Raw genomic sequence first — 22,104 nt, 5'->3', positions numbered from 1 at the left:
ACTCCTCTTTTTAAATCTAATCCTCTGTTTCTTATAATATTTTCTGCATAAAAATTAAACAAAGAGGGTGATAATATGCAGTCTTACCTGACCTGTTGCCTATTGGGAACAAACTGTTTTCCCCACTGTTCTGAGTACAGATTTCTCATCAGGATTATCAAATGTAGTGGCACTCCCATAACCTTTAGAATCCTCCATAGTTTTTCGTGATCTATACAATCACATCTCAAACAAGTTGATTCTTTATTTCAATTTTCTCATTGTCTAAGATTCTAGTTGCTGGTGTTTATTGAAGTACCGTAATCATTAGTAACATATTAAACTTGGAGTCCAGGCGAGGTGCCTTTGAGATTCCCCTACGCATAGGAGAATGAGTACTGTAAAAAAAAAAAAAACAGACTACTAAAGTACTTTAAATACTTTTTAAATCACATGTCACCAACATGTAAGCTTGATGTCCTCCTTGGCTATGAGAGAGAGGTTCTCTGCATCCTCCACAGTCATATTAATACAAATTGCTCTTTCTCTGCTGCTCTTAGTGGTGAGGAAATGACAAGATAGAATCATAGAAGAGACCACAAGGACCATCCTGAGAATCTGCAGAATTGACCTATATCACTACAAACTGCTCCTTCCTTCCTATGACTTAGAACAGTCATACTGTGAAACTTTTTACCCTTGGGACTCCCTTTACATCTTACATGTGGAGTTTCACATTTATGTATACAGTCAGCCCTTCTTATACACAGATTTTTTATACATGGATTCAAGCATACACGGTTTGAAAATGTTCAAAAAAGTATAAATTTCAAATATCAAACCTTGATTTTCCATTTTTTATAAGGGACACCATTTTGCTATGTCATTATATTTAATGGGACTTGAGCATACACAGATTTTGGTATACACGGGACATCTTGGAACCAAACCCCAGCGTATAACAAGGATCCACTGTATTGACATTTTATAAGGAAATGACATTGTTCAAATTAGAAGAGTTTTGTTTAAGTAAAAATTCAATATTTAACTCAACGCATGTGTAAATTGTACATTTAAAAAGGTTTGTGAAGGTGGGGAGGATGGAGGGATTAGAGCCTTCACATCTTGCACCCCCTTTGAGCAGCTCCCACACCCGGGGGTCCCACCCCACCATTTTGATTTAGCATTGTCTCTGCTTTAATGGTAACTGGGATTGCTATATAAATCCCCTCTTCACTTTTCAAGTAATCCTGATTTCAAACAAAAACCTTTGAAATATTTCTATAAAGATAAAAGTATCTTGTCATTTTCATACTAAGGCATTTAAAAACCTCATATTTCAGCAGAAGGAAACCTCATTTGAATTCTACCTCCTCTGAGCAGAGGAGTAGCTACCATTTTATAAGAGAATTAATTCAGAGCAGTATCAATAGTATTTTATTCACACAGAATAGTGCTTCTTGTGGCAATAATTAGGCTCTAAAGCTTTTCATTTGTGGCCCATAAAATAGTTTTTGGCAGCCTTCTTTTTGTAGAGGAGTGGTCCATAACAATTAGTGATACAAGTATGTGAGACAGTCTTGATCTGATAAGGTCTCAGTGGAGCAGGAGCTGCAAAATCAGATATTGAGTTCTATGAGTATCTCCAAATTATAGCTGCTATGTTTAAAATGTTCCTTTAGATTCATTGTTGTCAGGTAATAAGCTTTGAGGCTTATTTTTCTTTATTATATGTAAGCATCTCCAGGAGCTTTTTTGGCTGAGGATGAAAATGTTTTGAATACATACATAAAATAAAATAAAATTAACGAGATACCATACTGAAACTTGTAATATACAAGATGTATATTTAGATATTTACAGTCATTATGAAATTATTTGTGCAGGTGAAATCATACTTTATGTGATGTGAAGGTTTTCTGAAACAAATTGTAGCATAGGTGGGCTGGGGTTGTGGAAACAAGAATATCATCTTAAATGAAAATAAACCCTATCTTGTGAGAATTCCTTTTCCTGATGCGGTAGCCATATACTTCGGCATTTAGGCTGTGTATCTCTTTCTATTTCATGTCATGTGATACTGTAAATTTTGTGTGTTTGAGACATGGGACTTTTATATGTTTTTTAAAAACACAGCAACAACAACAATCCTTCTCCCCCGTCCAAATCTGGATGACAGTACATGGAAATTAATAGAGGTGCAAAGGATAAGTGGGGAGAAGGAAACATCCAATTACATGTTGATCCTCCAATATATGAAGGACTGCATTTGTGACATCTCAGTGTAGCCAATGAAACACAGCATAATATGATTGTGATCAATTAAATATGTTTTCCACAGTTTTTTTAAAAAAACAGTTAGTAAAAAAACTTACAATTGGTACCAGAGGCCTGGGGCCAACACTAGGATTTGGGAGAGCAGAGTGACTGTGCACTTCCGAATCCTAGTAAATAACAGCGCTGCCATCATGGCGGCCTCCCTTCCATACAAGGACCACCACCATCATGACACAAGCGCAACGCAGCATCCGCATGTCATGGCAGTACGCTTATGTCACTGATGTCCAACAGTGCGCCAATGGCGCACTCAGGCGCCTCCAGCCCACCCTTTCGGGGTGGTCTGCTGAGCCCCAAAGTTATAGAATATAATTTATTTTCAAATAAATAAACAAATGAATAATACAAAAACCTTTACTAAAAGTACAAACTCATTTCCTCTTCACCTTATTTTAAAGCAACTATTTTGGTTAAGAGATGTGACAGTACAGAAATCATCTAACTATCAACAGTGGAAGGGAAATAAAAATTGTATTTTCTACATTGTTCAATACTTTTCCCAGTAGTAGAAAATTTGTTTTCCATAGCACATTATTTTATTTCTACAGCTAACAAAAGCCTAAAGATCTTGGGGAACTAAGATGGATTAAGTTCTGTTCCCCTAGACAGAGACATTAATCAAAATAAATTTTATTCCTTGCCTGCCTAAGTAACTCCTGTGTCACTTTTGGTTTTTTTAATCCCCCCTCACCTAATAATTTATTTATTGTGTAACATTTACATTTTGTAAGCATTCTGAACACGCAAGCTAATACACAGTTTGAGTCTCCCTTATCCAGAACTCTGAAATAGTCTAAAATCCAAAATTGTCCACATGGGTGGCTGAGATAGTGACACTGTCATTTTCTGATGATTCATAGGATCATAGTGTTGGAAGAGACCACAGGGGCCATCCAGTCCAACCCACTGCCATGCAGGAATACACAACCAAAGCACCATCCAGTCTAGTCGAAGGCTTTCATGGCTGGCATCCATAGTTTTTTGTGGGTTTTTCAGGCTGTGTGACCATGTTCTAGCAGAGTTTCTTTCTGATGTTTCCCCAGCATCTGTGGCTGGCATCTTCAGAGAATGCTTTGCCTGGAAAAATTGGGTGTATATATATCAGCAAATGCAAATGGGAAGCCATTCAGAGTCAGGGGCTTTCCCAGCAGATAATGCTCACCAACTAGCAGACATTAATCCTCTTTTGCATTAGTCTCCCAGGCTGAGGGCAGCCATCAACACAGAACAATACACATGCAAATCTCTCCTGCATTCCCAAGCTCACACAATATATATATATACACCCAATTTTTCCAGGCAAAGCATTCTCTGAAGATGCCAGCCACAGATGCTGGGGAAACATCAGAAAGAAACTCTGCTAGAACATGGCCACATAGCCTGAAAAACCCACAAAAAACCATCCAGTCTCTCTTTAAAAACCTTCAAAGAAGGAGGCTCCACCACTCTCTGAGGAATTGTGTTCCCCTGTCAAACAGTTCTTACCATCAGGACGTTTTTCCAAATGTTTTTTCCCCTGTAGTTTGCGTCCATTGTTCCTGGTCCTATTCTCTGGAGAAGCAGAAAACAAGCTTGCTCCATCCTCAATGACACCTCTTCAAATACTTAAATAGGGCTATCTTAACCTTCTCTTCTTCAGGCTAAACATACCCAGCTCTTAATTCTCTATTCATAGGGCATGGTTTCCAGCCCCTTCACTATTTTGGTCACCCTCCTCTGGACACGCTCCACAGTGTCCAATATTTCAGTTTGTGAATATTTTAGTGTTCACAAACTTTGTTTCATGCACAAAAATATTAAAAATATTATGTATAAAATTATATTCATGTGTATGTGTATAAGTTGCATACAAAACATACATAAATTTCATGTTTAGACTTGGGTCCCATCTCCAAGATACCTCATTATATATATATATGCAAATATCCCAAAATCCCCCCCAAAATCCAAAACACTAAGCATTTTGGATAAGAGAGACTCAACTTGTACCAATAAATGAATTGCTTCTCCCGATTGCCTCCCAGAAAAGCAATGATATATGCAGCAAATATCTGCTATTAAAAAAGCTCTTATACAGTGGACCCTTGTTAAATGCTGGGGTTTGGTTTCAAGATCCCCCGTGTATAACAAAATCTGTGAATGCTCAAGTCCCATTAAATATAATGACATAGCAAAATGGTGTCCCTTATAAAAAAAATGGAAAATCAAGGTTTGATATTTGAAATTTATACTTTTTAAAAACATTCTCAAACTGTGTATGCTTGAATTCGTGTATAAAAAATCCCGTGTATAAGAAAGGCCGACTGCATTCTATCCTACCATTCTAATGCCACTATGAACTTTGTTTTGTTTTAAAGAAAGTCAGATCATGTAAACCAGGGAGCCCTGATGGAGCAGTGTTTAAATGCTGTTACTGCAACTACAGTGTTGTGAGTTTGATCCTATAGGGCTCCAGGTTTACTCAGCCTTCCATCCATTCATAGGTCAGTAAAATGAGTGCCCAGCTTATTGGGGGCAATTGGCTTACTGATTGTTAACTGCTTAGAGAGTGCTGAAGCAGTATAGAAATGTAAATGCTATTGCTGGTTCTATGCACACTACAATTGAACAAACTTCATTTTGTATGAAATACTTCTAATCTTCAGTTACTGATTTTAGCGGATTTGATTATTTGCAGATTTGATTAATATATTCTCTCTAGGAATCACTGTCTAGGTCATCCAGTGCAATTCTGCTTGAACTTGATCATGGAATTTTGAAGGACGTAGAGATTTCTAGAGAAAACACTCATCTTGAGAATTCTGTGGTCAACTTCTGACAGATCTCAACCATAGAGTTGCACTGAAGGACCTAGAGATTCTTAGAATAATGTTCTCTGGGGTTAAAAAGAAAGTGGTTTTTATTTGTGGTTTTCCCACTTTCACTGGGGTCCTATGCCTCTAACCCCAGCAAACATGGCCCACTGTATTCGTAAATTAGAAACATTATAATTCTGGTTTATAGGCAGAGCTTAGATATGGTTGGAATGAATACCTTACAGGCCTGTACTTGGGCAAAGAAACAAATGCTTTCAAAATGGCATCTTTGTTGTTAACATTCTGTATGTATGAATGTTTATTGCATTTGTAAATAATGACATTTGTTGTGGTATGTATTTGTGATCATTACATTTCAGTAGTATAACCTTGATAACTCACTGGAAAAAAAAAACAGTAATCTTTGGCCAAGTGGGAGGCAGTAGGAAAACTGGAAGACTACATTATAGGGAGATCGCTTCAATCAAGGAAGCCACAGTTGGCAGTCTCTCATTCATAGTTGCCATAAGTAGAAGTTGACTTGACTAATAACAAACTTTTTAGTTGTTCAGACACTTTTACTGCAGAAACAGAATGCATCAGTACAACGGGAAATAAGATAAGAGTCCTCATGTTTTGGAATGAGAAACGGAGTCCAGTTGTCTTGGCCATCTCCCTGGTGATTTTTTGTCTTAAATTCCATTCTTCTGGGTTAAGTGAACAATTTTTCTTTACTTTCTCCCTTATCACTAGAATTTCAGCTACTGAATTCAATTCCAAGTAATTTGTTAAATTATTTTCTGAAAATTCAGAAATTTTTAACTGTTGGTTTATTTGTTATATCAGTTTAAATTTTAACTAACTGTGAATATTTATTGATTTTTTTTTGTGTGTGAAATTACAGTCGGCCCTCACTTTATGCAGGAGATCCATTCCGGACTCCCCCATTTAAAGCAAAAAGCACATATGGTCAATCCCCATTAGATAGAATGGGGCTTGAGCTCCTTGTGCGGCTGTGTATGTGTGTCGTAGGCGCACATCATTGTTTGTATTGTTTGGAAGCTGAAAGCCGCCTATAATGAGCCCGCATATGGCGCAGGCTCATTGTATATTGTTGAATTGACCCAGAGAGTGTAAGAGAAAGTGTAATTAATCAGAATTGACATGCAATTCATGTATTCTGAAGAGTATCATAGTTTTTTTCCAACAGGGGTTATATTTGAAATGGGAAAAAATCAATTTGTTTTGCCCACTAGACAAAAACCTGTTATGAGTCCTCCTTCACATAGTTTACAGAAAAACAAAATCTCTCATAGACCTCTCTCAAAAGACACTTCAGCTGCTCATTGACATTTTCCTTTGTTTTGCTTCATTCCAACAGAGCCTCTTGTGCCATTCACACTTTGGGGAGCCCCTTTGCCTGTGTCAAAGGAAGAGGGGAAAGGTGCATACAGACAAGGCCAAGGTCTTGTTCAGAGGCCAGACACTACAGACTTCGGGGAGTTAGAGTGGGCTCCTTTACCACCAGAAGTTAAATGGATGTGTTAATGACACTTTGCCACTGAAGTGTCAAAACAATTTGAATGGTGTTCCAAATCATTATTATTATTTTATCATATTATATCCTGCTTTTCTCTCAATATAGGGACTCAAGGCCCTCCACCAAACAGAAAATCTCCCATGCCTGTCCTTTTTTCACGGCCTTTTTTGTTTTTCAGTGTCCTGTTTCATGCTCAGATGAGAAAGGCCTCTACAGTGTCTGGCTTTGAGAAATCACAGAATCATAGGTTAGCAGGGGCCACATGGGCCATCAATCCAATGCCAAATCTCAAGCTAAAGCATCTCCAGCAGCTACCTGTCCATTCTCTCTTGTCCAAAGAGATGTCCAGAGTAGGAGACCTCACCATCTCTCTAGGCAATTGGTTCCATTGCTGAACTGCTCTGACTGATGAAAAGGTTTTTTTAATGTTCAATCGATTTCCACCCTTCTTTAATTCCAGAACATTAGACCTGGTCCTACCTTCTGGGACAGCAGTCAACAGGCCTGCCCCTCCTCTCTGTGACAGCCTTTGAGGTATTTAAAGAGTGCAGTCATGTCACCCCTCAGTCTCCTCTTCACCGATCTGAACATGGCCATCTCCTTCAACCTGCCTTAATATGTTTCGTTTTCTATCATTCTTATCCTTGTTGTCCTTCTCTGAACCTGCTTCAACTTGTCTATATCCTTCTTAAAATGCGGCGTCCAAAAGTCAGTGCACTACAACACAGAATATAAGGGGACTATTACCGCTTCACTTCACAGTTACACTTCCATTAAGGCATGCTAAAATAGCATTAACTTTCTTTGCTGCAGCATCACACAGTTGGCTCATATTCAGCCTACAATCAGCAATAATCTCGACGTCTTCTTCACATGTAGTATTGGTGGCCATGTAACTTTCAGCCCATGAGAGTGCATTTGGTTTTCGTGGCCTAAATGTAGAATTTAGCATATGTCTTCATACGGATTTTCAGTGTGGTGTTTGAATAGAAGCTGTGACAAAGGGTAGGCCAAATACTACTGCTGCTACTGCTACTAATTATTATTAATATTAGTAGTAGTAGTAGTAGTAGTAGTAGTAGTAGTATGCCACTTTTAATACAGTAGAAATCAAGGTGGCTCCCAAAGAAAGTAAAATTTAAAAACCTTAATAATTGTTAAAACAATTAAAAATCCATACATTACAAATATAAAATCATGTAAAAACATACAAAAGTTTTAAAAAATAAAACACATGTCCCAGTCAGAAGCTCCCCTGCTTACGCATTAAAAGCCCGCTTAAACAAAAAAATCTTTGCTGCCAGCAAAAAGAAAGCTCTCTCTTGCATTTTCGCCATGTGTAGATGTGATGGTGGCAGGACCAAGAGAAAGCCTTCCCCTGTAGATCTTAAGACTCTGGCAGGCTTGCATAGGGAGTTACGCAAGAGGCAACAACAACACCATCACCAGGAACTTTCCTGAAACCTTAGCTCTGGATTTTGAAAGCCAGGTTCTGTGAGACGAAAAGACACATCTAAGAAAATGAATTTCCTATACAACTTTGCCCTTCTCACAAAACGTGGATCTCAAGACCCAAAGCCAGGCTTTTCAGAAAACTAAAGTACCCTGGGACCCAGTTTTATCTCTTTTGCCCTCACCATCCTGTTCTTCCATGACCTCATGGGGGTCGTTTTAATGGCAGCTGGCTGATGGGCGACCATATTGGATACAGAGAGCTCAGCTGTTCAGGTGAGGCAAGAATTGGGTCCTGGAGAATAGCATAGCTTAGCAAGATCTCTCCAGAATGGCAAGGGCCCCAGCCAGAGTGGAATAAAGAGTGGCAAGTTTGCAACCCTAGCATCCCACCATCTGTGGCGATTGTCTTATTAAAGGTAGTCATAGAGATAGTCCTAGCTGTGACCAGTGTACATTTACTACCTCCAGAGGAAATGGAAGCTTTTATTAGAAGTGCATAATTAGGACACAATTTGAGGGCCAATACTTGATAAAACTGAAGGGTGGATTAAGTGAAAATGTCCTCGTTCTTTTACATGGTGGGAAAAAGTATATCCTCTGGGCTAAACCGAATTACATCATTTTGAGAGCTGCATGCTTGGGAGCAACAGTATCAGTAATTCCACTTGGTGTATTTTGTTGATCTACTCTTGGTTCCCAAACTACTTTATGTTTCCCATGTCAGGAACACAGACATTATTTGTAACAATTCCTTCCTATTGCTTGCTTCATTCTGCAAAAAAGGACAAGTATTCTGTCTATACTGTAGAGTCTCTCAGGGGTGCTTTAACTAAATAAAAGCTCAGTGTCTACAGGCCATCAGTCTTATTCTGTCTCTCATTCACCACTCCCATCACCCACCCACCCTCAAACTAATCAACCTAGCACTGGGCGCTTTGAAATGTTTACTGAGAAAACAGTTCTATTTTGACAGACAGCAATTACAGCACCTGGGCTTAAGGCAAATTTTACAGCTGTTTTGGGAATCACTTATGAATAGTCACCATAATGTTGGTGCCGATTTGTGCAAACAGTTTTTGAGGAGAAATTGTTCTTGGAACCCTTTTCAGTTAACTATTGTATGTGCTCTTGCACTCTCTCTTTCTCAGAAGACTCCTTTTCTCAGAATAACAGACACTCCAGATAATCATTATATAGTAGAGATGAGCACATTATATTGGCGCACGGGTCAGTTTAACACGTTAGAACCTACCATTGACTCTCAGACTGCTGCTGAATGCAGCAGTGCAAGTACTTTCAACCCACTTTTTTTGTTTGTTTAAAACAAGTTTTGCAGGAAGCTTCCATGCTTCCTGAAGGCTTCTGTTGTTGTTGTTGTTGTTGTTGTTGTTAACTGCCCTCAAGTCTGCCCTCGCTCATGGCAGTCTTGTGGAGGAGACATCTCCAAGCCCCCCTATCCTCCACTGCTCTGCTTCAGTCTTGCAGATTCATGCCCATGTCCTCCCTAATTGAGTCTAGCCATCTCTTTCCACTGCTTTCCACCTTTCCAAGTACTGTCTTTTTGAGTAACTCATACCTTTTCATTATGTGACCAAAGTACGACAGCCTCAGTTTCATCATCTTGGCTTCCAGGGAAAGGTCTGTTTGATCTGTTCAAGGATCCATTACAGTCAGCCCTCCTTATTCATGAATCTTTTATCCAGGCATTCAAGCATCCATGCTTGAAAATATTTTTAAAAAGTATAAATTCCAAATAGCAAGCCTTGATTTTCCTGTTTATATAAGGGACACCACTTTACTGTGCCATGATATTTACTGGGACTTGAACATCCATAGATTTTGTTATCCACATGGGATCCTGGAACCAAATAACAAGGACTCACTGTAGTTTCTCTTTCTGGCTCTCCATGGTATCCGCAACACACTTCTCCAGCACCACATCTGAAATGAATTGATTTTCTTTTTATCTGCTTTTTTCATTGTTCAGCTCTCACATCCATACGTGGTGATGGTGAATAGATCACCATGTATGAATGTGAGAGCTGACTAGTGAAAAAAGCGAATAAAAGGAAAATCAACTCATTTCAGATGTGGTACTGGAGAAGTGTGCTGCGGTTGTGGTGCTAGAGAAGTGTGCTGGGACAGTTTTGACTTTAGTGCTCAGTTTTATGTCTTTACACTTCAGGATCTTGTCTAGTTCATAGGTGCCCTTCCCATTTCTTGAGTGCAGTCACTGTTCTGATCAGTGTTTGATCCTAGGTACAGGAACTTTTTTAACTATTTCAATTTCTTCATTGTATATGTTGTATCTCATCCATGGTCATTATGTTTGTTTTCTTTATGTTCAGCATTAAGCCTGCCATTGCATTTTTATCTTTATCTTTCTTTAGTAATTGCTCCAAGTCTGTGTGTTTTCCGCTAGGAATATGGTGTCATCAGCATATGTAAGAGTGTTGATGTTCCTTCCTCCTATCTTCACTCCTCTTTCTTCTGATTATAAACCTGCTATTCTTAGTGTGTTTTCTGCATACAAGTTGAACAAGTAGGGTGGTGGAATGCATCCTTACTTGACCCCTTTGCCAATTGGGAACCAATCTATTTCTCCAAATTCCGTTGTACACAGTAGCTTCCTTTTGTAAGTACAAGTTTAGTCTGTAACCCCACTTTGATCCACTGGGAGAGGCAGGGAAACATAAATAAAATTTATTATTATTATTATTATTATTATTATTATTATTATTCAGGACTATCAGATGTCCTTCTAGTTCTCCTTTAAAATATTTCTCCTTTAAAATTAGGTTTGTGCTATTAATTGCAATTTTCCTAATCTTATTTATTATTTATTGTATTTATATCACACCATTCATCCAGAAATGGCACTCAGGAAGACTGACAGTAATAGCATACCATTTAAAAACAAAATCTTGATTAAAATTTACTGTAAAAAAAACAAACAATTAAGGAACAGTTGAAAGCACAACATTAAAAGAAATGTACAGAACCCCGGGGGGGGATCCTCAGCAACATATCTGCCTTCATTTCAAAGGCCTTCCTGAATAAAAAATATATTTGCATGAGATATGCAATAGCTCTTCACTGTCTTTTTCAGTGTAGCCAGTTGTTTGCTTAAGTGCCCTTTAGGTTCCAGCATTTTTCTTCTGTTTCTTGGCACAGTTGATAGATAACAAGCATGTGTGCCATTATAACTGAAGCATCTTCATATAGAGATATGTTACAACTCTTTATGTCAAAAATGAGGCACAAGCAACAAGAGGGGAAGTTGCTCTGTGCCTTTTGGACGTATCTGTTACTTGAAGCAGTTAGATCCATATTCTTATCTAGCACTATTGATTGTGTATTTATAGGGGAGGGTTTTTTTATTTTAAATTTAACCAATCTATATACAAGCTACACTCCCTTACATGTTCGTTCTTCTCAGGTTATCTGAAAATTTTTGTTCCTATCATGAAAATCATTCCTGGACTTCCATTACAGGTTACATATAGTATTTTTTAAAATATTCTTAGCTTTGGGAAGCTTGAATTCCTAAATCTTTCTTGACTAAGCTGTATTCCCCTGTTTGACTTAAAGGGTAATGTTCACATTTTTTTTCCTGATAAGATCATATAGGCTACTTTTATTGCCCCTCTGAACTTTATTTTTGCTTTCAAGAATTAATTGCTTTGTTTTTAAGCTAACCTCATAGTCTTCCCACATTGATGTTTCCCCCCTTACAGAAAATGTGAATGGCTGGCTTCCCTGTGAAAGGATGTCTGTTCTTGTCAAGCAGTTATTAGTTTTCTCCCCTCAGCATGACCTCTACTTTGAGCATACATTAGCCTCTCCCTCTCTTTCTTGAAGATAGAGAGAAGTTTTCATGTATTTTTGAGAATACTTTTGTTTTTGTAGTCAGATGCAAAGACAGTAATCTCTCTGAGGAGCATGGCAGCTCTGGAACCACATGAAAGCTGTTAGCATTAATCCTCTAGGTAGCATTTGTGGTCAACTTTGCCTGCTACATTATAGAAAAGACAATTTTTAGGATGCTACCTAATTCTGAGATGGGAAATGGAAAGCATGAACCAGTTGATTTTACTTTTAGCACCTATTATTTTGTGGACCTTTACCAAAGAAATTGTCCTGCTATCCTATGCTACTTCGTCTTACATCCTCCCCCACCCTCTCTCACTCACTCACACACAAACACACTCAGTAAAATAGCATTAGGGACAAGCCTTGATATAAATGTATTTGGGAGAGAGGAAAATATTTGGGCATATTATGGGATTTAAATGTTGAAGACTCTTTAAAAAGCAGTAATTATATATAGATGCATCAGCTAACATATGGAAGTAAACCAAATCATATTATGAGCTGTATACCTAAAGAAGATGTTGACCAGAAAAGCAAGGGGGGATCATGAATTAAGTATCAGGGTTCTAGAACTCTTATTAGTTGTACTGTAGTTAGTGACTTTATACATAAACGTGGTACAGTTTTATCCCTGTGCTGTAAATAAGAACTGTTAATACATTTTACGGTTTTTACAGTAAATCGTGGGGTTGTTCAAATTTGCCCTCATTTTAACTATTTTCATAATTAGGATAATTTGATCACAATATTTGATCAGTAAATATGTTTTCATTTTTGGAAGGGTGGGATTGATAGAGCAGGTTTTAAACCAGTTTTCTGAAATTCAGCAGTTTTGGGTTGGATGCAGGTTAGTAGCAAGAACCCTTGGTGGAGCTGGGCCCTATTGTTTCACTAAGTAGTTGCAGGGCTGTCCAGGTGTCCTGATTTAAAACCTGCTCATTCAGACAGGAAATTGTATCTTGTTCTGAGGTTTACTGTAATAAAGTACATAGTCCTAAGGGATGGCGCTGCTGGGTTCATGAATCACTTTATGGGCAGGCTGCTCTGACCTCAGCCCAATGATTAATGCATGTCATTCTGCAGCAAGAATGGTAGAAATGTAACCAGCACATGGTCTTGCCCCTGGTGAGCCTTTAGCTAAGAGGCCAATATATATCCCCCAAGCCAAGATGTCTTGCAGTATGTGTTCAGAGGTTTTGATAGGAGAATCCCCCAGCATTCTTGCATCTGTGCTTTGTCAAGATTTAGGTGGCTTGTTCAAAAAGTAAATGTGAATTTGAAATAGCTCTAGAGAAAAGTTGAAGCAGTAATTACTTTGCATAATGTCTATGCTGCTATTGTCTTTTATAAAGTGAAACATTGCTAAAAGTAATAATCAAAAGGGGTAGTAATGTACACTGATAACCTTGGGCAAGCCACATGCTCTCAGCCTTAGGGGAAGATGAGGGCAAACCTCCTCTGAACAAATCTTGCCAAGGAAATGATAGGTTCACCTTAGGGTAGCTTAAGTTGGTAATGACTTGAAGGCATATAACGTACACATAACAAAGTAGAACTGTAACTTAAAACATGAACTGCAGTTTCATCCAGTTGCAGTTATAAATTCAAGAGTAAGATTTCGAATACTAAAATTATTTTTTGATAAATCCACTGGAAATGTTCAATATTCATCCCCATTCACAAAAAGGAGACAAAGAAGAGGGCAGCAACTATAGGACTATAGCATTAATTTCCCACGCAAGAAAAGTTATGCTTAAAATTCTGCAATGTAGACTCCATTTTCACATGGAAATTCCAGATGTACGAGCAAGATTCAGAAAAGGCAGAGGCACTAGAGACCACAATACAAACATACAATGGCTAATGGAGTACACCAAATAATTCCAAAAGAAAATCAGCATGTGCTTTATAGACTTTAGCAAATCCTTTGACAGGATAGATCATGAAAAACTGTGGAACACTCTTAAAGACATGGGAGTACTAATAGGTCTGATAGTCCTTATGAGAAATCTGTACTTATGACAAGTGGTTATGCTTAGAACACAATGTGGAGAAACAGAATGGTTCCCAAATGTCAAGGGGATCAGGCAAGGCTGTATATTATCACCCTACTTGTTCAATTTATAGGCTGAAAATGTCATACAAAAAGCAGATTTAGACTGAGAAAAAGAAGGAGGAAAGATGGGAGGAAAGAGCATCAGCAATCTAAGATATGTGGATAACATCATACTACTAGTGGAAAACATTGTGGACTTGGAACAATTATTAAGGTAGAAAGTACAAAGGAAGGCTTGATGCTGAACATAAAGAAAACAAAAATAATGGCTACAGAGGATCTAAACAAATTCAGCCTACACAATGAGGAAATGGAAATAGTTAAATAGTCAGTCCGGCCAGAAATAGGAGAAGGAGAGGAGCAGCTGGGCAGCCATATTGAGAATGTGTGCTTGTTGCTGAAGGTGCGGAGCTTCTGTGAGTCACATCTGTGAGTCACAAGGGAGCGGAGCTAACAGACTAGCTCTATATAACTCCTTCCAGAGCTGCACACCTAATGGCGCGCAAATTTTTTTTTTTAACTCAACAACTCTACACAAGTGGCATCGGGTTAGAAGCAGAAATTTAAACAGAACCTTGCCTTTAAGTATAAGATAGCAGCCAGGACATTCCTATAAAGTCGTATTCCCAGTAGACTGAGCTCGCTTCCACAGTCTGGTGAAAAGGCCAAGTCATCAGGGGCCTTAACATTGGTGTTTACCAGAGAATTTTTTGAGGAGAAAGCCCACTGTCCTGTTTTAGTCATTACTAAAGATTTGCAGTATGGACGCCGAGGGATCTGCTGCAGTCATCTGCAACTCTTGTGGGATGATTGTCTTCTTGCCTACAGAAGTGGAGAACTTCACATGCACCAAGTGCAAGTTGGTAGCACTCTTGGAGGAAAAAATGCAGCAGCTGGAGTCCAGATTAGCTACACTTCAGCATATTAGGGAACAAGAGGATTTCCTGGACACAACAGAACTAACAATCCTGTACGAGTGCCACAAAGAGGAAGTTGCTGGGGCGGAGGAGGTCACTTCCCATACACAGGAGGCAGACAGCTGGAGGAATGTCACACAGAGAAGTAAGCCAAGAAGGGATTGTTCTGGGAGCTTGCAGCTAGAGAATCGATTCAAAGCTCTTTCCCTTATCAAGGAGGATGAAGAAGAGCAGCATGAACAGACTTCAGGGACAGAGCAGGGGAACCTGAGAGTTTCACCCGAAGGAACAGTCGCTGCTAAGCCTCGGAGGAGGCATGTGGTCGTAGTGGGGGACTCCTTGCTGAGGGGTACAGAAGCAGTGGTTTGTAGGCCTGACAAGATGTCTCGAGAGGTGTGTTGTCTCCCCGGGGCCAAGATCCGTGATGTGACAGAGAGGCTGACAAGACTGGTCATGCTTACTGACCAATACCCCTTCCTTTTGGTCCACGTGGGAACCAAAGATACTGCAAGACACAGCCTTCAGATCATCAAAAGGGATTACGAGGCACTTGGTAGGAAGCTGAAAGGAATGGATGCACAGGTTGTCATCTCGTCTCTCCTGCCAGTCGAAGGGCACGGTCCAGGAAGGGAGAGGAAAATAGCGGATGTGAACAACTGGCTCCGCAGATGGTGCCACTGAGAATGATTTGGATTCTTCGATCATGGGCTGCGATTCCATGAGGAGGGACTTCTTACAACAGACAGGTTGCATCTCACGCCAGTTGGAAGAAATGTTTTTGCCAACAGTCTCAAGAACTTGATCAGGAGGGCTTTAAACTGAGTTCCGAGGGGAAGGGTGACAATATTAAGGAAGGCAAAAGGGATGGCGAAAATAATCAAACTGACATAGAGGAAACAAGAAAAAAGTGCAAGGACCCAACAATGGGAGGCAAAAAAATTTGCACAGGCAGCAAGTAAAAGGGACCCATGGTCTGCGATGTCTCTACACTAATGCACAGAGCATGGGAAATAAGCAAGATGAACTCGAACTCCTAGTACAACAAAGCAAATATGATATAATAGGCATCACCGAAACCTGCTGGGATGAGTCTCATAATTGGAATCTGCAAATAGAAGGGTATAACCTTTTTAAAAGAAATAGGCCAAACAGGAAAGGAGGAGGAATAGCACTATATGTCAGAGATATTTACACCAGTGAAGAGATCCAGGACATCAATCCTGGAAGCCAGGTGGAGAGCATCTGGATAAAAATTAAAGGGGAGAGAAACAATAAGGATGTTATGGTGGGAGTCTACTACAGACCTCCAAGTCAGACTGTGGAATTGGATGATGTCTTTCTAGAAAAGATGACCACACACTCAGAAAAGAGAGATGTTGTAGTGATGGGCGACTTCAACTATCCTGATATTTGCTGGAAGTCAAACTCAGCAAAATCCTCAAGGTCTAGCAAATTCCTCACTTGCTTGGAAGACAATTTCATTGTCCAAAAGGTGGAAGAAGCAACAAGGGGGTCAGCTATTTTAGATCTGATCCTAACCAACAAGGATGACTTGGTTAATGGGGTGCAAGTGGTGGGATCATTAGGTGGAAGTGACCATGTTCTCCTGGAGTTTGTTATACAGTGGAAAGGAAAAGCCAGGCATAGTCAGACACACATTCTGAACTTTAGGAGAGCGAATTTCAGTAAACTTAGAGAAGAATTGAGGGCGATTCCATGGTCAGAAATACTAAAAGATAAAGGAGTTTAGGACGGATGGGAATTTCTCAAAAGGGAGATACTGAAGGCACAATTTCAAACAGTTCCAGTGAGAAAGAAAAAGGGAAGGTGTCTCAAGAAACCAGGATGGATGACTAAGGAACTTTCAACTGAGCTAAGTTTTAAACGGAGTATGTATAAGAAATGGGAAAGGGGGAAATCATGAAAAAGGAATTCAAAGAAATAGCAAGCATGTGTAGGGGTAAATTCAGAAAAGCTAAGGCACAGAATGAACTCAGACTTGCTAGAGAGGTTAAGAACAACAAAAAGGGCTTTTTTGGATATGTCCGCAGCAAAAGGAAGAAGAAGGAAACGGTAGGGCCACTGCGTGGAGAAGATGGCAAAATGTTAACAGGGGACAGAGAAAAGGCAGAATTACTCAGTACCTTCTTTGCTTCAGTCTTCTCAGAAAAGGCAAAGGGTGTTCAACCTGAGGATAATGGAGCAGAGGACAGAATAAGGGAATTTCAGCACAGAATAAGTAAAGAGATAGTAGAGGAACACCTTGTTAATCTAAATGAATTTAAGTCTCCAGGACCAGATGAACTCCATCCAAGGGTATTAAAAGAACTGGCAAATGTAATATCGGAGCCATTAGCAATAATCTTTGAAAACTCCTGGAAAACAGGAGAAGTCCCAGCAGACTGGAGGAAGGCAAATGTTGTCCCCATCTTCAAAAAGGGAAAAAAAGAGGAACCCAACAGTTATCGTCCAGTTAGTCTGACATCTATACCAAGAAAGATTCTAGAGCAGATAATTAAACAAAGTGTCTGTGAACATCTAGATGGCAATTCCATAATCACAAAAACTCAACATGGTTTTCAGAGAAACAAGTCATGCCAGACAAATCTAATCTCTTTCTTTGATAAAATTACCAGCTTGGTAGATGAAGGGGATGCTGTGGATATAGTATATCTTGATTTCATTAAGGCCTTTGACAAGGTTTCCCATGACATTCTTGCGAACAAGCTTGTAAAATGTGGACTAGACGAGGTAACTGTTACATGGATTTGTAACTGGTTGACCGGCCGAACGCAAAGGGTGCTCAACAATGTCTCCTTTTCATCCTGGAGAGAAGTGACCAGTGGGGTCGCACAGGGCTCTGTCCTGGGCCCAGTGCTATTCAACATCTTTATCAATGACCTGGATGACAGAATTGGGAGCATACTTATCAAATTTGCAGATGACACCAAATTAGGAGGAATTGCTAATACCCCAGAGGACAGGATCAAAATCCAAAATGATCTGAATAGACTAGAAAGCTGGGCCAAAGCTAACAAAATGAAATTCAAGACGGAGAAATGTAAAGTATTGCACTTAGGGCGGAAAAATAAAATGCACAAATATAGGATTGGGGACACCTGGCTGAATGAAACTACGTGTGAAAGGGATCTAGGAGTCCAAGTAGACCACAAGTTGAACATGAGTCAACAGTGTGATGCGGCAACTAAAAAGGCCAATGCAATTTTAGGCTGCATCAATAAAAGTATAGTGTCTAGATCAAGAGAAGTAATAGTGCCACTGTATTCTGCTTTGGTCAGGCCCCATCTGGAATATTGTGTCCAGTTCTGGGCGCCACAATTCAGAAAAGACATTGAGAAACTGGAGCGTGTGCAAAGTAGGGCGACTAAAATGGTGAAGGGTCTGGAAACCATGCCCTATGAGGAACGACTTAGGGAGCTGGGGATGTTTAGCCTGGAGAAAAGAAGGTTAAGAGGTGATATGATAGCCCTGTTTAAATATTTGAAAGGATGTCATGTTGAGGAGGGAGCAAGCTTATTTTCTGCTGCTCCAGAGAACAGAACCCGGAACAATGGATGCAAGCTCCAGGAAAAGAGAGTCAACCTCAACATTAGGAGGAACTTCCTGACAGTAAGGGCTGTTCAATAGTGGAAAGCACCCCCTCAGAGGGTGATAGAGTCTCCTTCCTTGGAGGTCTTTAAACAGAGGCTGGATGGCCATCTGTCAGGGATGCTTTGATTTGGATTTCCTGCATGGCAGGGGGTTGGACTGGATGGCCCTAGTGGTCTCTTCCAACTCTACGATACTATGATTCTATGATTAAAGATTTCCCATACCTTGGAACAAATATTGATCAGAAAGGAGAGTGTAGTCAAGAAATAATAAGAAGACTAGAATGGGAAGGAAAGTGATGAAAGAACTAGACATCCTGAAGAGTAAAGATCCTAAAAAATAAAGCACTAAAGCACAGCTGAGCACTAAAATTTTGAATCCTCTATCCATTCTATTCCCCATTACCCTGTATAAATGTGAGGGCTGGACAGTGAAGACAGCGGATAAAAAGAAAATCAGAGGTGTTACAAACCGCCGCTTTGCGGCGGTCTCCCGGCGCTGCTGTTTGCTCCGTAAGGGAGCCGCCGCAGCCAAACCACGCGGCTCCCTTACGGAGCAAAAAAGACGCTCCAAAATGGAGCTTCTTCTGGCGTCGTGCTCATGACGCCGTGAGGCGCCAATGGCGCACTCGTGACATCATTAGCGCTGTGCAACGTGCGGACGCACAGCGTCCGTTACGTCAAGATGGCGGCGGCTGTGTGGAACGGCCGCCGCCATTTGTTACAGACAGAGTCCGTAACAGGAAGAGGGGCGTCTGAAAGAGACGCCCCTTTTTTAAACTGGGATGTCCTGAGGACGTCCCAAGTGGCGGTTTGTAACCCGCCTCAGCTTATCTAAGATGTGATGCTGGAGAAGAACATTGAGGATACCATGGACAGCCAAAAAGATGAACAAATCGGTCCTGAACTCTCACTGAGAACCAAGATTATTAAATTGAAGTTGTTGTAATTTGGCCAAATCATGAGAGGCATGAATTATTGGAAATAAATAAATTATTGCTAGGAAAGGTAGAAATCAGGAGGAGGAGAGGAAGATTGCACACCAGATGGATGGAGTCAGTTAGTGAGGCCATGGGCCTGAATTTGCATGATCTAAGCATTGCAATGGAGGATATGATGGCTTAGAGATGTCTCATCCACAGGGTCACCATGAGTCAAGGTTGACTCTAGGGCACTTAGCAACAACAAAACATAAATTATGAAATAAAAGGCATACATTTCTGTAAAATGTTAAAGTGTCTTGTTCTTGGTGTTCCAAATATTCATCATCTTTCCAAATGTACAAATCTAGTGCTTGTTCATCAGCATTCATTTGATGACAGCAACTGTAAGTAACTTCTTGCATCTGTTAAACTGTCCATCATAGACAGAGCTTTCATATCCTTTAACACTACTTCACACACAATGTTTTTCGGTGACTGCAGTTTACACTTTGTTGCAAATTATAAAATGATAAAATATCAAACAACATGTCCCAGGTATTATAAGAACAGATAGTAACATTTTAGGCATAATATATACATACTTTAACTTCAGGTCTGGTAATCAAGAACTTGAAATACATAGATCTGAGCTATTGATTAAACTGAGAAAGATGAAAAGCAGCATAACTGTGAATATTGATACTTGAAAAATATACTCAATAAGTGTAAGTTATTGGCATGAACTAGAAATAGAGTTTGGAATAATAGGGTTGGAAGGGACTCTAAGAGCCATATAGTCCAACCCCTGCCAGTGCAGTAACATACAGCTAAAGCATTTCTGAGCAGTGGCCAGATATCTAACCTGTTCAAAATCCTCCAACAAGAGTCCACCACCTTCCAAGACAGTCTATTCCAGTGCCAAATAGCTCTTACTTTTAGGATGTTTTCCCTAATGTTTAACTGGAATCTATCTTCTGGTTTTATTAATGCATTGGATCATCTGCAGCTGCAGAAAGGAAGTATGTGGATAAATTGTATTGTGTCTCACAAGTAACATTTAACACTAATTTGGTTCTTCAGGTAACACAATAAATGTTGTTATTAATGCTCTAGATTCCACTTTATTTGTACTTCTGTAAACAGAGTTTTGCTCTGAGTTTTCTGTTGCCTTCTCCTTCTGCGTGGATAATGCTGTTTTTAGTAGTAACTGATAATGATGATGCTACCTCCCAAATGCAGACAGTGTTAAAACTGACATGTAGTCAGTTGGATTATCAGATACTCACTGAATGTTTAATGCTATCTCAGACATTGCAGAGCATTCCATAAAGTCAAGAATGCCATTGTGGGTGTGACAGGATGCTTATTTTGATTTTCATTGTAGTGCCATTGCTTTATCAAGAGGAGGAATGAAAGCTGCTTTCCTTTTAGCCTTCAGCAAACTGATTCAGTCTCATGACAAAGTTCCTCCTACTTTCTATATGCTGTAAGTGCTGGAATCTCCAGATAGGAATACAACCTGTCAATGATGACAGGTTTATTACATAGGATTTTCTGACTGAAAAACTGGTTTAAAGTGATGGTGCTGAAGACAATTTTCACTTTTATCCATCTATATTATCTATTTAGAATAAGGATACAGGGATGGATCATTATGAATTGAGGGGAACAGTAGTTTTTCTTGGCTCAAATGGTGCAGTAGTAGAAGCGGGAAGCACTTAACTTGCTAGAAAGTGTCACAACACCTGGCTCCAGTTTTGAGAAGGCTCTTGACACAAGATGCCTTCTCATAGCCTCCTTCCTCTATTATCTCCCCCACCCCACCAGAAACTAAATAAGAATAAAGCCACAAATCATGCCTGAATATCTCCTGGGAGCAGTGGCTTAGTGGTTAAGATGCCAGTTCTGATGATCACAAAATCAGAAGGTTGGCAGTTCGAGGCCTGAGTGCTGCATGATGGGGTGAACTCCTGTCACTAGTCCCAGCTTCTGCCAACTTAGCAGTATGAAAGCATGCAAATGCAAAGTAAATAAACAGGTACCACTTCTCAGTGGGAAGGTAACAGCATTCAGTGCAGTCATGCTGGCCACATGACTACTAGAGCAGTCCTCGGACAACACTGGCTCTTCAACTTAGAAATGGAGATGAGCACTGCCTCCTACAGTTGGTTATGACTAGACATTCATGTCAAGGGACTAGCTTTACCTTTAGCTGAGTCTGGGAGTCACTGGGTTTTTAATTTCTCAAAACATAACATCATTCTAGGGCACTGATTTGAAACTGAAATGGCAAGATTTCCCAGATCTAACTACAAATATGAACATCAAGTGGGGGGGGGGGGGGACAAAAGGTGGGCCCAGGGCAGATGTCAGTAGTTATGTGGTGACAAATGTAAATGTAACAAAGCCTTTCACTTCTTCTTTTTTAGACAGGAAGCCCTTCTAGCTGCCATTAGTGAAAAAGATGCCAACATTGCCCTCTTGGAGCTCTCATCCTCCAAGAAAAAGACCCAAGATGAAGTAGCTGCGCTGAAACGAGAGAAAGACCGCTTAGTACAACAGCTGAAACAACAGGTAAAAAAAAAATTGTTGTTGTCATTGTGTGCCTTCAAGTCATT

The 22,104-nt window shown here is 39.8% G+C and overlaps 1 protein-coding gene across 9 annotated transcripts in view; it reads left to right on the top strand.

Moving 5' to 3' along the window:
* Positions 1 to 22,104, top strand: part of LOC149311727 (ELKS/Rab6-interacting/CAST family member 1) — a 266,847-nt gene that overhangs the window by 186,096 nt on the left and 58,647 nt on the right. For all 9 annotated transcript variants that reach the window (XM_089527772.1, XM_089527771.1, XM_089527770.1 and 6 more), the window contains one exon: positions 21,916 to 22,060. In XM_089527772.1, coding sequence (XP_089383898.1) covers positions 21,916 to 22,060 — 145 coding nt within the window. The remainder of the gene's footprint in view (positions 1 to 21,915; positions 22,061 to 22,104) is intronic.

The sequence above is a fragment of the Sceloporus occidentalis genome, unplaced genomic scaffold (assembly GCF_023333645.1).
Source record: "Sceloporus occidentalis isolate IW3139 unplaced genomic scaffold, rSceOcc1.0.p SCAF_5, whole genome shotgun sequence".
Lineage (NCBI taxonomy): Eukaryota > Metazoa > Chordata > Lepidosauria > Squamata > Phrynosomatidae > Sceloporus > Sceloporus occidentalis.
This window is presented reverse-complemented; position numbering and strand designations above follow the sequence as displayed.